At 41.9% G+C, this 13,490-nt stretch overlaps 1 protein-coding gene across 10 annotated transcripts in view; it reads left to right on the forward strand.

The window, feature by feature from the left end:
- Positions 1-13,490, forward strand: part of RBMS3 (RNA binding motif single stranded interacting protein 3) — a 929,122-nt gene that overhangs the window by 203,069 nt on the left and 712,563 nt on the right. For all 10 annotated transcript variants that reach the window (XM_068152893.1, XM_068152894.1, XM_068152892.1 and 7 more), the window contains one exon: positions 23-91. In XM_068152893.1, the coding sequence (XP_068008994.1) occupies positions 23-91 (69 nt within the window). The remainder of the gene's footprint in view (positions 1-22; positions 92-13,490) is intronic.

The following is a 13,490-nucleotide window of genomic DNA, read 5'->3' on the forward strand; positions in this document are numbered from 1 at the left end:
TTGTATTTCTTTTGTTTTTCAGAGAACTACAGCCAGCAAGACTTCTGGTGCTCCTTCCTACAGCAGATGGTCCAGTTCACAGCCCCATCAGGTAATATGCCCTTGTCAAAAAGGATATGAAACTCAGGTTGACACATGCTTCTTGAAAACTGAGTCTGTGAAGGAATCTGAGAGTGTTATCTACCTGCTTTAGCCAAACTAGGTCATGCTAATCTCTGAGATTGTTGCAGGATATCCTGTGGCAAGCTGGTTAGATGCAGCCACTGCTAGTGGCAGGGGTGGGACAGCTGTGACTGCTCTAGTGTGTGGTGCCCTTCTGTGAGTTACCAGGGATGAGTCATTATGGCTGGGTCTCCCAATTCTTTGCAGCTTTTCACTTAAGCTAGATGTGTGTTCGACGCTCTTTGGCTATGTGTGAAGTCATGTTCTCCTATGCCACACTGACCACACCCCCCTCACCCTGTCAAGGTTTTTTGCAATACTTAATACCGAGTTGTGAAGTAGTAAAGATGGCCAAAGCTTTCAGGAAAACTTGTTATAAACCCACCTGGGAAACTGCTTAATGATAGTCCAGAAGCAATATAGTGGTTAGCATTTGTTGGTTGGGTTTTTTGGTTGGTTGGTTGGTTGGGGTTTTTTAATAAGAATCTGAATGTTATTCAATGCTTCTGTTACTTCAGCAAAATCAAGACTTTTTTGGGGGGCTGTAGACAAGGTTGTGGCTTGCTTTGTAATCAAAGAACAAAGTATTTCAGTTAAAGCAACTTCCTCTTCAAAAACTGTCTGTTCAGTATTGATTATATTAACATTGCTTTCACTCAGCCTCTACTTTTGCTTCTTTCTGGCCTGTGTCTCTTAAACAGCCAAAACTCCCTCTAAAACACCCCACTACTCCTTGAGAGTACAAAAAATTTGTTATCTTCATGAGTGAATCCTTAATTCAGGATGCTGCATTTTTCATAGAATCATAGAATCAATAAGGTTGGAAAAGACCTCAAAGATCATCAAGTCCAACCTGTCACCCAAGACCTCATGACTACTAAACCATGGCACCAAGTGCCACATCCAATCCCCTCCTGAACACCTCCAGGGATGGGGACTCCACCACCACCCTGGGCAATTTTTGTTGGTTTTGTGAAGGACATGTATACACTAAGAGAAAAAGCATCCAGTAAGTTGAGGTTTAGCCTCAAACTACAGCCAAACAACTTATGAAGATCATTGGTATTCAAACTGGTGTGAGAAATAAGGTAGGGAAATGCTTTTTGGCTGTTAGCTACCTATTTCACCATCCTTTCAGTCTTAATTCAGCTGTCAAGAATAATTTCAAGCTTTTTGCCTCCTCACCTGTCGAGGGTTGGAAGGGTAAGGCCAAGAAGCCTCTTCCCTCCCCCCTGTAAGTAAGGGGAAAGAAAAATTGAAGGGAAAGGAAAAAAAACTCACAAGCTGAATTAGCAAAGCAGTGGAGCTGTATATTTACAAAGCAATGTAGGGTATGCAGGGGAACATATATACAAATTTACAATATCTACAATATATACAAAGATATACAATAAAGTAACACAGAAATGAGAGTAACCCCCCTTGCAGAGGGGGTTCCCCACCTCCGCTCTCCCCTCTCTCCCCCCCCTTTCCCCAGAGTAGGTCGGAAAAGAGAGAGAAAGAGAAAGAAAGAAGTTAAAAGCAGTTTTGTGTTAATTGGAAGCAGTTAATACAAGCCTTATCAGGTTTGTCAGTTTGAAGGCCGAAGCCTTGGCAGAAAGCCCAGCACAGAAAGCTGCTGCCTGAAGAAGAGGCAGAAGCAAGACTGAAGATAGAGTGCCGGAGTGCCCAGGATACTCCTCCTGCACTCCCAGTTCAGAAGGTGCTTCCTCCCACTCTTCCAATGAAATTAGTTTAGATTATTCTTTCCGTTTACCAACTTCCATCCACCATATTCCCTTTCTTAAGGGGACAACGTCAACCGGTCACATCACCATATAAATGTGGGTTCTTTTTGCTTTGGTTATGAACACTAAATTTTCACTATTGGGGACAAAAATGAAGACTATTATATAGGTAGAAGGTGAATTCTTTCCAGTGGCTCTTTCTTGCCTCATCCTTGGCGACCAGATGGTGAGCAAGAAAACATTCATGGAGTATCACTAATATGCACAAGGCTGAAACAATGACTTTTCCTCCCTTTCTATGTGCCTGCAGTTCCCAATTAATGTTAGTGGGCGAGGTGCTCCTAAGTCAGGAGTTGATAATCCTAACAAATCATATGAAAGGCACTTTACACTCCACACACTTGATCTCTTTTTACTGATTTTTTTGAGGAGGAAGGGAAAGATAAGTGCATAATAAAGATTGTTCATAGTGTTACAACCCTGTCAAATTGCTTGCAGAGTTGAGGGATTAACTACTAGGAGTGTTATTTTAAAGCATGTCGAGACCATCCAGCATCTGCTGGAAGATTTGTCATAATGCATGAAAACACGCCTGTGGTAATTTTCCTCCACCTGTGTTGTACCCCCACACATTTTAATCTCATCTCCCTTTGTCATTTACACTCTAATATTTTCTTTTCCATCCTTATTTGTTGTAAGCTTTTTTTGTCTTCTGTGGCTTGGGTTTAATAAGCTTCTAAACTTGCCTCGCAGATATTCTAAATACCAGTACCAACTGTGAGGCTGTATAGCCATGCTGTGGTTCAGTTTGGGAGAGCTGAATACTGCTGGTGCGCTCTCATGAGCTGAGGGGCAAAACATTTGTATTGGATCAGAAATTTGTGTTCAGCCTTACAACTTGCCAGCATCTATATATAGTTCATTTAAACTTTTCTCTTTAATTTTTTTTTTCAAGATTGCCTTTCATGAAAGAAAAAGATTAAAGTTCAAATTCATATTGTCTGCATTTCTTCAATGTCATGCAGTGAACCCAGTGAATGCTTTTTTAGATACATCACAGTGTCACAGTATAACTTAGGTTGGAAAGGACCTCGAGGATCATCGAGTCCAACCTATCAACACAGACCCTATGACTGGACCATGGCACCAAGTGCCACGTCCAATCTCCTCTTGAACGCCTCCAGGGATGGTGATTCCACCACCTCCCTGGGCAACCCGTTCCAGTGACGAATGCCTCACTCGGTGAAGAGCTTCCTCCTCACCTCGAGTCTAAACCTGCCCTGGCACAGCTTGAGACTGTGTCCCCTTGTTCTGGTGCTGGTTGCCTGGGAGAAGAGACCAACCCCTTCCCGGCCACAACCACCCCTCAGGTAGTTGTAGAGGGCAATGAGGTCACCCCTGAGCCTCCTCTTCTCCAGGCTAAACAAACCCAGCTCCCTCAGCCTCTCCTCATAGGGCTTGTGTTCAAGGCCTCTCCCCAGCCTTGTTGCCCTTCTCTGGACATGTTCAAGTGTCTCAATGTCCTTCTTAAACTGAGGGGCCCAGAACTGGACATGGGACTCAAGGTGCAGCCTAACCAAATCAGAGTACAGGGGCACAATGACTTCCCTGCTCCTGTTGGCCACACTATTCCTAATGCAGGCCAGGATGCCATTGGCCCTCTTGGCCACCTGGGCACACTGCTGGCTCATGTTTAGGCAGCTGTCAATCGGCACCCCCAGGTCCCTGTTTTTTTGGGAGCTCTCCAGCCACTCCGACCCCAGCCTGTAGCTCTGCATGGGATTGCCATAGCCAAAGTGCAGCACTCGGCACTTGGACTTGTTGAATGCCATCCCATTGGATTCTGCCCATCTGTCCAGTCGGTCGAGGTCCCTCTGCAGAGCCTTTCTACCCTCTAACTGACTAACATCTGCTCCATCTTACAAGAATTCACACAGAAACCTATTAGAACTACATGGCTGAGACCTTTGATGCCTTTAAGAAATCTTAAAAGTTGGATTGATTTCCTCCTTCCCTCCCACCAAGTTTTCTTTTATTTTAATCCACTTCCTCTATCTGTGTGAGGTTTGAATGTCCATTGGGTGAGAGATTTGAAAGGGGTTCTGCAGGTAGAGTCAACGAGGCACTGAAAATGACACTTTTTTTCACTGACTTGTTTTGCTTTCTGCTACCCAGACAGGGCTGTATTATTGTATTGGATAAGCCAAAGTATGTTTACCTATCTCAAACGTGATATCTGGAGGTTTTAATACATTTCTATTAACTCTTGAACATGTGGAATTTGAGTGTTCAGTTGTTATTTATCTGAAGCTGCTCAGAGAATGGTGGAGGTGGGTTTTTTGGGTTGGTTTGTTTTGTGTTGTTGTTTGTTTTGTTTTCCATTTTCTTGAGCCTGGGAAAGTGTCTTCTTGTGGGGGAGGCATCTTTAAGACTTGATTAAGAGTTTTGTTCCGACTGTCCTGGGAAAGAGACATTACTACCTGCTTCAAGCTAGCTTTTTCCAAGCATTCCACTTTCTCACTGTCTGAATAAGAAGCCATTAGTCAAAAAGGTTGATCTTCTTTTAAGCCAAGGTATTAATCTACTTAATTAAAGCGTTTGAGGGGTAGGCAGGGAAGCCAAACCAAATCTGATCTTCTGAACTGGCATCCACAGAGCTTCATTGTACCTTACTGTCTTCAGAAGCACTAAACAGGCTTGAGGGATGTAATGGAGGAGATATATACTGATAAGCTGAAATTGCCTATGCTGCTTTTCTTGGCTAGTGGTATCACTTCATGTGTGAAGAAGTCTGCAGCAATTTTGTGAGAATTTCTGAAGTTAACTTAGTCTTTCTGTGGTACTCTGAAGATTGTGTGTGCTTCCTGAAGTGCAACTGGCTCTTAACTGCTAATGAAAATGGAAGAGGAAGTGGCATTTTATCAGGCATGATGATGTAGCTGATTTCTAATACAATGCTGCTTTTGCTGAGTGGGAAGGCAGCCAAGGCAGAGATAGAGATGACATATCCATGTGTGTGGAACAATAACTCTTCTTAGGAATCATAGGTACACAGTCAGCGTGGGACACAACGCACTCAGTATTGCAGCTCAGCTGTCCATAAAAGCAGTTTTAATATCAGCAATTGTTAAGTGATGGGAGCTATTGGAGTGGTATAGCCAAAGAAGATATAGAAAAGAAGAAAATAAATAGATTTGTTCCTTAGAATGTGTGTTTCAGATGCCAGATTAAAGTTAAGACATTGGAAGAAACTGTAGATTTAGTGTCTTACAAGAAAGAAGAATGGGACAGAAGTCCTTCTAACTTGCTTACGTCCCTACTGTTGATGAGTGGCAACTTTAAATCCACCTAATATGCAAGCAGAAAACAGTGATAGCTTCTCTCTGAATGATTAAGATGGGCTGTCTTTTCTTGCTCATGGGCATATTAGGGAGGTGGTCAAGTCTGATGGTTCACTTAGTTCCCACTGTTGTAGCCACTCATGACAATATTCCAGATCTTTCACACAGGGTTATTGGCAGGAACCTCTTTAGACATGTTTAGATTATACTAGTTCTAGAAATATATGAATGCATCTTTAGTATCAGATGCTAAATGAGCCTGCAGAATAATTGGCATGTCTTAAATGCAATAAAGAATAATGCAGAACATTTCAGCATCTTTCCCTTCCACATACCTATTAGCAAGACCTTAGCTTATGAGCTAATGAAGTAAAAAATGCAGGACGTGAAACGATGTCAAACATGCTGCAGGACAGGATGGCACTCAGCTAAGCTTCCATCATGTTCCTTTGTCTGGCTCTGCTGTTGTTTTGTTACAGAGTTATTGCTCTAGCTTTCTGGTGTTAGCATCACAAGCTTCATACTTTCTTGGTGAAGTCAAAGCTTTGTCAAGTGCTGAACTTGGCAGCAGTGCCCCAATGTCAGAATGCAGTGGTTTTGCTTTTCTTTTTCTTTTCAATATCTTAGTATGTAGTGTTAGCAGTTTTCTTGAAGGAATCAGCATATGATGATAAACATTCAGTGTAAAATCTAAATTTTGAGTAGGACAGCTCTTCTACCACTTCATGTGATAGTTTATAAACCAGCTTATTCATGACTCAGGTGATGGAAACACCAATCAAGAAGAGAAAAGCTAGGAAGGGTGATATTCCAGCTTGCCTTTAGCCTGGAGAAGAGGAGGCTCAGAGGAGACCTTATTGCTGTCTACAACTACCTGAAGGGAGGCTGTAGCCAGGTGGAGGTTGGTCTCTTCTCTCGGGTGGCCAGCACCAGAACAAGAGGACACAGTCTCAAGCTGCATCAGGGGAGGTTTAGGATGGATGTCAGGAAGAAGTTCTTCCCAGAAAGAGAGATTTGCCATTGGAATGGGCTGCCCAGGGAGGTGGTGGAGTCACCATCACTGGAGATGTTTAGGAAGAGACTGGATGGGACGCTTGGTGCCATGGTTTAGTTGATTAGATAGTGTTGGATGATAGGTTGGACTCGATGATCTTAAAGGTCTTTTCCAACCTGGTCTGGTCTATTCTATTCTCATAATGTAGTAATAATAATAATGTATTGGTAAGCAAATAATTATATATAATTGTTAGTTCAGTGTTCTCTTTCACAGTGCATGAGGTCAAAATTAACCTTGTGATCAATCATTCAGTATGGGAGTAGAGCTGTTTTAGATTTAGAGTTGTTTTTAATAAGGCATTCCAGGTGTGTGGGCTGGTAATAGTTTGGATGGTTTAACCAGTTGTAGTGCAGATTATAAAAGGGACCTGCAGGTGGAGCAGAGAGGTGGGCAATGGCGAGTTTCCTGTAAGGAATCTGAACACAAAGGTTATTGAAACATTTGTTAGCAATGGTACAGAAGGTCTGTTCCTGTGAAGTAACTTTATTTTAAACTGGTGGAAGGTACCTAATTGTAAATACTATAGAGATTCTTGTGTTCAGCTGGTTTGAATCTCTGATGTTTTTCCCCTCCAGTGCCTCAAGTCTGATTTGGAACAATTCAGTACTGAGCAAGCCATTGTCTTCCTGATGACTCAGCTGTTTGCCTTTCTGCTGAGCACAGCAGGCTGAGGCAGCAAACTTTGGGTTAAGTGCTGGTTGTGGTGGGTAGAAACTTGTCCACTAGAAAATGCATTTGGAACACCAATAATTTTCCCAGAAGCCACTGAACAACTGTCAAGTGGCACCAACACTCCTTCATTGTTGACCTAGGTTTGAGCTGCAGCAGACTGCTCATCTAAATGAGACTGACTTACTCCAAATACTGGGGTTAAACCTTATTATAAAGGTCAAATGAAATCTGGCACCTTTCCTAAAGCCAACCAGAGATGCCACACTGCAGAAATATGTTACTGCCTCCTGGCACTTGGCATAGAACCAAAAAACTGCAGCAAAATTCTGTGGGCTTAATCAAAGTTGATGAGGGAAATTAGTCAGTTTTGCAATAAATGGAGTATAAAATCCCTAAATCCCTCCTTTCCATAAAACATCTTTTCAGAAGCACACATACCTCTATACCATTCATCATCATAGTTTTACAACATTTGAACTTAGTTCTCATTATACTTTGATCCCAGTTACATTTGTTTTAAAATCATCTTTGGATAAGTACATGGAATGAAAGAAAAACATCCCTGAATTCTTAACTTTTCTTGACATCATCAAACACACTCACTGCTTTCCAACAAGCCTCTATTAGGCTTTGCTTAGATAACTCATTAAAGTTCAGTCTGAGGTGGAGGCAGTGCATTGCAGAAGCAGGTTTAGCTGGTTAAATGCTCATTGCAAGGTGTGACATGGAAGAATTATTACACTTCTAAGTTGACTGAAGGATTGAAAAAAATCGAATACCTTCAGTTGGTACTCAGCTGCCCTTACTACATCTGTAGTATATCTCATGTTATGCACATTATAGGCTTGTGAGATTGTCTACTATTAATAAAGAGTGACCTATGTAGTAGGCAGCCAAGTACAGCCCTGACTAACAGACACAGTTTTCTTGACTCTTACCACTTGTAGTGCTTGCTCATTTGTTCTGCCAGAGGGTGCTGCTTTCTTCCAATCAACTGGAAACTTGGTGGTGTAGGCTCTGTTTGACTCCAAATTCAGCAAAATCTGGGGGCCACTGCTTTTAGCTTAGTACTTTGGGTAAGCCATCATAAGGAAGATTGAACCTATTCCTTAAAGCAACGAGAATCTGCAGCCTGCATTGGCAAGTTCAGCCTCACCAACCTCTTTGGCAAGGTCAGAACATGACCTCTGACTGCTATGGAAGTAACAAGAGAGTGTGGCACACTGAGCTGGCCACTTAGTTACATAGGTACAGAAAAATGTGTAAGGCAACAAAGCTTGTGAGGGGTATGGAGCACAAGCCCTGTGAGGAGAGGCTGTTGCTTAGCGTGGAGAAGAGGAGGCTCAGAGGAGACCTTATTGCTGTCTACAACTACCTGAAGGGAGGTTGTAGCCAGGTGGGGGTTGGTCTCTTCCCAGGCAACCAGCACCAGAACAAGAGGATACAGTCTGAAGCTGTGCCAAGGGAGGTTTGGGCTGGACGTCAGGAAGAAGTTCTTCACAGAAAGAGATTAGCCATTGGAATGTGCTGCCGAGGGAGGTGGTGGAGTCACCACCACTTGAGGTGTTTGGGCAAGAGACTTGACGGGGTGCTTGGTGCCATGGTTTAGTTGATTAGATGGTGTTGGGTGATAGGTTGGACTTGATGATCTCAAAGTTTTTTTCCAACCTGGTTAATTCTATTCTATTCTATTTTTATTGCTTGAAGGTAACTGAGCCAAATGAGACTTGGGAGCTGTTGTATCTGTTGCCAAGCAAAGTACAGCATAAACTTAGCTTTGAGAAGCTGAGGCATTTTAAAGCAAAATAAAAAGGAAACATTTCTTCTGGTTAGTGGCAGAATATGAGTAAATGTACATAGTATTATTCAAAGATTGCTCATCCAAGTACACTATCTATTGTTTTGGCAAAATTGCTTAGCAGCCTGCTGAATTGAATGTAAAGCTGTTAAGCAAAATTGCAAGCAGGATGAGACCCTGTGCCTGGAGGGAAGCAATAGCAGTAGATAAGGTCTAACCCCATTATTTCTCTTATTTCTTGTGGAGAAATGCTTCGTATCTGATAGCATCAGTAGTCTTCATTGTGCAATGTTATCTGTTGTGTACCTTTAGAAAGAAACTAACACTTGTATTTGAAAGCAGGGCTTACTTTTCAGGGGTTAATGTAAATGACAAAATGCAGGTTAAATGTCCTCTGTAATCTATATAACTGGTCCCTCTAGACCACTCTATTGGTTGGGTATCTATATCCCTCACCAAACATTGAATTTGGGCATTAGTTCCTATTGCAAAAACTACATGAGTCTAATATTGACTAGACTTGAAAGTCTGACTCTAGACTTGGACTTGTGGAGAGTGCATGCTTTGAGAAGGTCTTGGTAAACTAATTATTTTAATTAGGGTAATGTATATAAACCTGAAATTTTAGGTCTAATGGCTATGAAACATAGAGGGCTTGTCTGAGGCACAGCAGCAGTTTGTACAAGTGTGAGGGGGAAATACAACAGCTCTTCTTTCTCATCATTGCTGTCAGAATAGAATAAACCAGGTTGGAAGAGACCTTCGAGATCATTGTGTCCAACCCATCATCCACCACCATCTAATCAACTAAACCATGGCACCAAGCACCCCATCAAGTCTCCTCCTAAACACCTCCAGTGGTGGCAACTCCACCACCTCCTGGGCAGCCTATTCCAATGAGGAATCATCGTTGGTATCTGTTTGAGCTTTCAAGATGTGGTTCCGAAGATTACACCTGTAGCCCAGCTAATCTTAAAATCAGCAAGCAGGGGAAACAGCTTTTGTTCAAATCACTGTTTCTGAACAGCTTCTGTATTAGGATGCTTTATTTTGATTTTTCTTTTTCCCCCCTATACTGGCATGATAAGTGTCTGCCCAGTGTCCCAAAGTGCCATGTGCTCAAGTGAAGTGTGCATGCTACTGACAGGGGAAGTAACAGACAGGAAATCGTTTCAAAAGTCAATTTGATAACTTCCTAGTATGTTCCTCACATAACTCTCTTGTCAAGGTGAGGAGGAAGTTCTTCACTGAGCGAGTCATTCGTCATTGGAATGGGTTGCCCAGGGAGGTGGTTGAGTCATCGACCCTGGAGGCGTTCAAGGGGAGATTGGACGTGGCACTTGGTGCCATGGTCTAGGCATGGGGTCTGTGTTGATAGGTTGGACTCAATGATCCTCGAGGTCCTTTCCAACCTAAGCGATACTGTGATACTGCGATACTGTAAAAGGTTAGCCTGTTGTAACAGGTTAACCTCCCTGTTTCCCTCCAGCACAGACATCAGGGAAAAGTAACACACACCAAAAAAAAGCACCCCTCTGGGTTGAGCTAAAGAGTTGAGATTAAAAGTTTTACTGAGAAAACGAGATAATACAATGTACAATTACCTTAGCTTAGCCTATTTGCAGAAAAAGCACAGCAAAATGTAGAAAGCAGCAGCACAAAGAAAAACCTGATAGGCTAGCCAACTCCCACCTGTCCCTCTGCCATCCCCACAAAAGAGAGCCAACACCCAAAAACCTGGAACCCAGAAGCAGCAACTGGAACTTCAAGCCCGGCAATACTTTGCCCCAGCCAGCACTTTCATTTTGAAGCTGCCGGGATGACTTTGAATTACAGCAGCAGATTTAAACTCAACTCAATGAATCCAGTTGATATTCTCTCTGTGAGTGCTGACTGCTTCCTATAACTTGGGCTATTTTGACTGAATTTGGTGAAGAGAGGGAATGGTGTAAGCTTCTTAGACCTTCCAGAGATGGGAAATTTCTATATGAGTTCTTAAAGCCCAGAAGAAGAGAGAGGTTGGCAATGCTGCACCAGAGGAAAGCATGAGATCCACCCTTCATTAGCCATTGGGCAATTCACAGGGTAGAATGCTGTTAGGGATTTCCTAACAATGGGGCAAAAGACTCAGTGGTCAATGTCTGTTTGTTTTGTTTTTGTTTTTTTTTTCAAGAACGAGGCTGAACTTTCTCACCTTTGCAGATTTTCTGGTTAAGGGATGAGCTCATTCAGAGCTTAAGGAATAATTCAGTTACAGTCGATCAGCTGTGTACATTCACGATCAGGCTTAATTAGTTTTGTTCACACAACTACATTGTTAAATTCTAAACAAAATTCTGTACTGGGTTGATTGAATTCAGAAGTCTTTCAATGTGAGAGTCTCTTAAGGAAACTATCTTCTTGCTGCATCTAGCCACATGACTTCTGATTTTTCTCAAGGTTCCTACCTTGTCAGATAAACTTCAGATAATATTCTTCGAAGCAGCAGAGTGGAGTCCTTCTGTTACACTGTCTGCAGTGTCCCTGATGTGTGTGCATTGACTAACAGCAAAGACTGACAAAGGACTTTACACACCTGCCTTGTATTGTATTAAATGTCATTTGGTATCTTTTCTTGTAGACTTGTTGGTTTTGACTTTGCTATGACATTGTCTGAAAAGAAGCTGTCAGTGGATGATGTTTTAACTTGCTAGCAATTCATCGTGATTCTTCTCACTTTAGATTTAATTGTTCTTGGAATGAACAGTTCATAGAGGCTTCTTTTAAATTCTGCTTTCTGCTTAATATAGTCAATTTGATGTGAAATTTTATGTGAACTAGTATGACAAGTAGCAGCCTACATGCAAAGTACTCTCTCCCCCACTTTCTTCAGTGTTCCAGTGTTATTAAATATTGGAAGACAGGTGGGAGCAGAAGAGGTTATTTTTAGGAGATATTTGCACCCCTGTTCTACCAGTTAAAAGCAACTGCTCTTTGTGCCTGACATCTTTCATATTCTTGAAGCCTTAGACCTTGAGAGGAAATCTAACCAAGAGAGTATGGCTGGATTTGCAATTGGCTGCATTAAGAAAAATAAGCCAATTCTTTTCCAGAGCAAATATTAGCTGGAGAGTAGGGCTAACCTTTAGAGGAGAAACAGCTAGCATGGCACTGTGTCCAGGGGCTGGTTGGGTTGGTGGCATTTCTAGGGAAGACAGTCAAAGTAGAGCTGGTTGCATAGAATTGTTTCTTTGCCTTTGTACACCAGGTCTTAACATAAAGTTCTCTAAAATCTCTCACCTTTCTTACCTTTTACATGAAAGAGAACAAAGCTGGCTGTTAGAGTGCTTAAATAATCTAAAATATCATTATTCTTCTTAATAATTAACCATGAACATTAAAAAAAATAAAGGATCAACAAAAATAGATCTGCAGGCTACATTTGGAGGAATGGCTGAAAAAAAACCTAATTTAGTCAGATAAGTTATGCTTTCTAATGAGAAGCAACAAGGCATTTTGCTGCAACTGTCATGGCAACTTTAGAGCATCTTTATATAGTCTAATTTAAAATGTGTTTACCCTGTAGCAAAGAAATTGCAGTCTATGTATGAATCATAAAAGCTGGAGATGGAAAATACCTCTTGAGCATATGGACCAGCTCCTCAACGGATCAAATGCAGTTTAACTCAAAGCTGGAGAACAGATATTCTCTGTCTTTGAAGTCAGTGTTTTTCTCCCAGGTTGTTTTTGTAATGTGGACTCTTTCTAGAGTCTGTGTCTAATCTTGGATGTGATCTTCGCTAAGAATCTTTCATTAATTAGATCTCAGTGTTCCAGTTTTACTCCAACAGTTTATGCACTCTGCTGTGTACTCCATGGATCTACGTAAGCTTGAGTAGTTGGAATGGAATGGAATGGACTAGACCAGGTTGGAAAAGACCTTTGAGATCAAGTCCAACCCATCACCCAAGACTACCTAATCAACTAAACCATAGCACTAAGTGCCTCATCCAGTCTCTTCGTAAACACCTCCAGTGATGGTGACTCCACTGAACACTTAAAGAATTCACTGGTGTCTTCCTATTGAATTCTATCTTATGTCCCCAGCATGCCTCAGGACAACAGGTTTAAGGCCTTACTAGCACCCCATCCTTCTAACCCTGGTGTGTCATAATGTAGGCAATTAACTGGATAATGCAATTCTGTACAAGGTTGACTCAGATTTTGTCATAAATCCACTGTTTCTCGTTTTAGCTGTAGTAGATGTGACAAAATTATTAACGTGATGGGAATTTTTGCACAGGAGCACAGACAAACTTTCAAAAACTAAGGGAAATCCACTAACAAGCTATTGAAAAGGCTGAAATAGTTGGAAAATTAAATCCTCATAGGAAACACATTTGTGATCAACAAGTGAACAAGGAGCAGTTGTGTTGGTTTCTTTTGCTACGAAGTGTGAGTGGTGCTCCAATGAGGGAAGCATTTGGACTGCAATGAATGAGTGACATGGTTTCAGTGGCTGAAAAAAACCTTGAATCCCTCTTAATTCAAAAGTTGAAAAGCAGATGTCAGTTGTATATTTGCAAAATGAAGGGAGAAGTAGAATGTGGTGTTCAGGTTGCTGCACACTCTGATCATCTGGCCAGCAGGAGCAGGGAGGTCATTGTGCCCCTGTACTCTGCTTTGGTTAGGCCGCACCTTGAGTACTGTGTCCAGTTCTGGGCCCCTCAGTTTAAGAAGGACATCGAAACACT

This window comes from Melanerpes formicivorus, unplaced genomic scaffold, assembly GCF_026170545.1.
Source record: "Melanerpes formicivorus ecotype bairdi unplaced genomic scaffold, bMelFor1.0.p_v2 SCAF_24, whole genome shotgun sequence".
Lineage (NCBI taxonomy): Eukaryota > Metazoa > Chordata > Aves > Piciformes > Picidae > Melanerpes > Melanerpes formicivorus.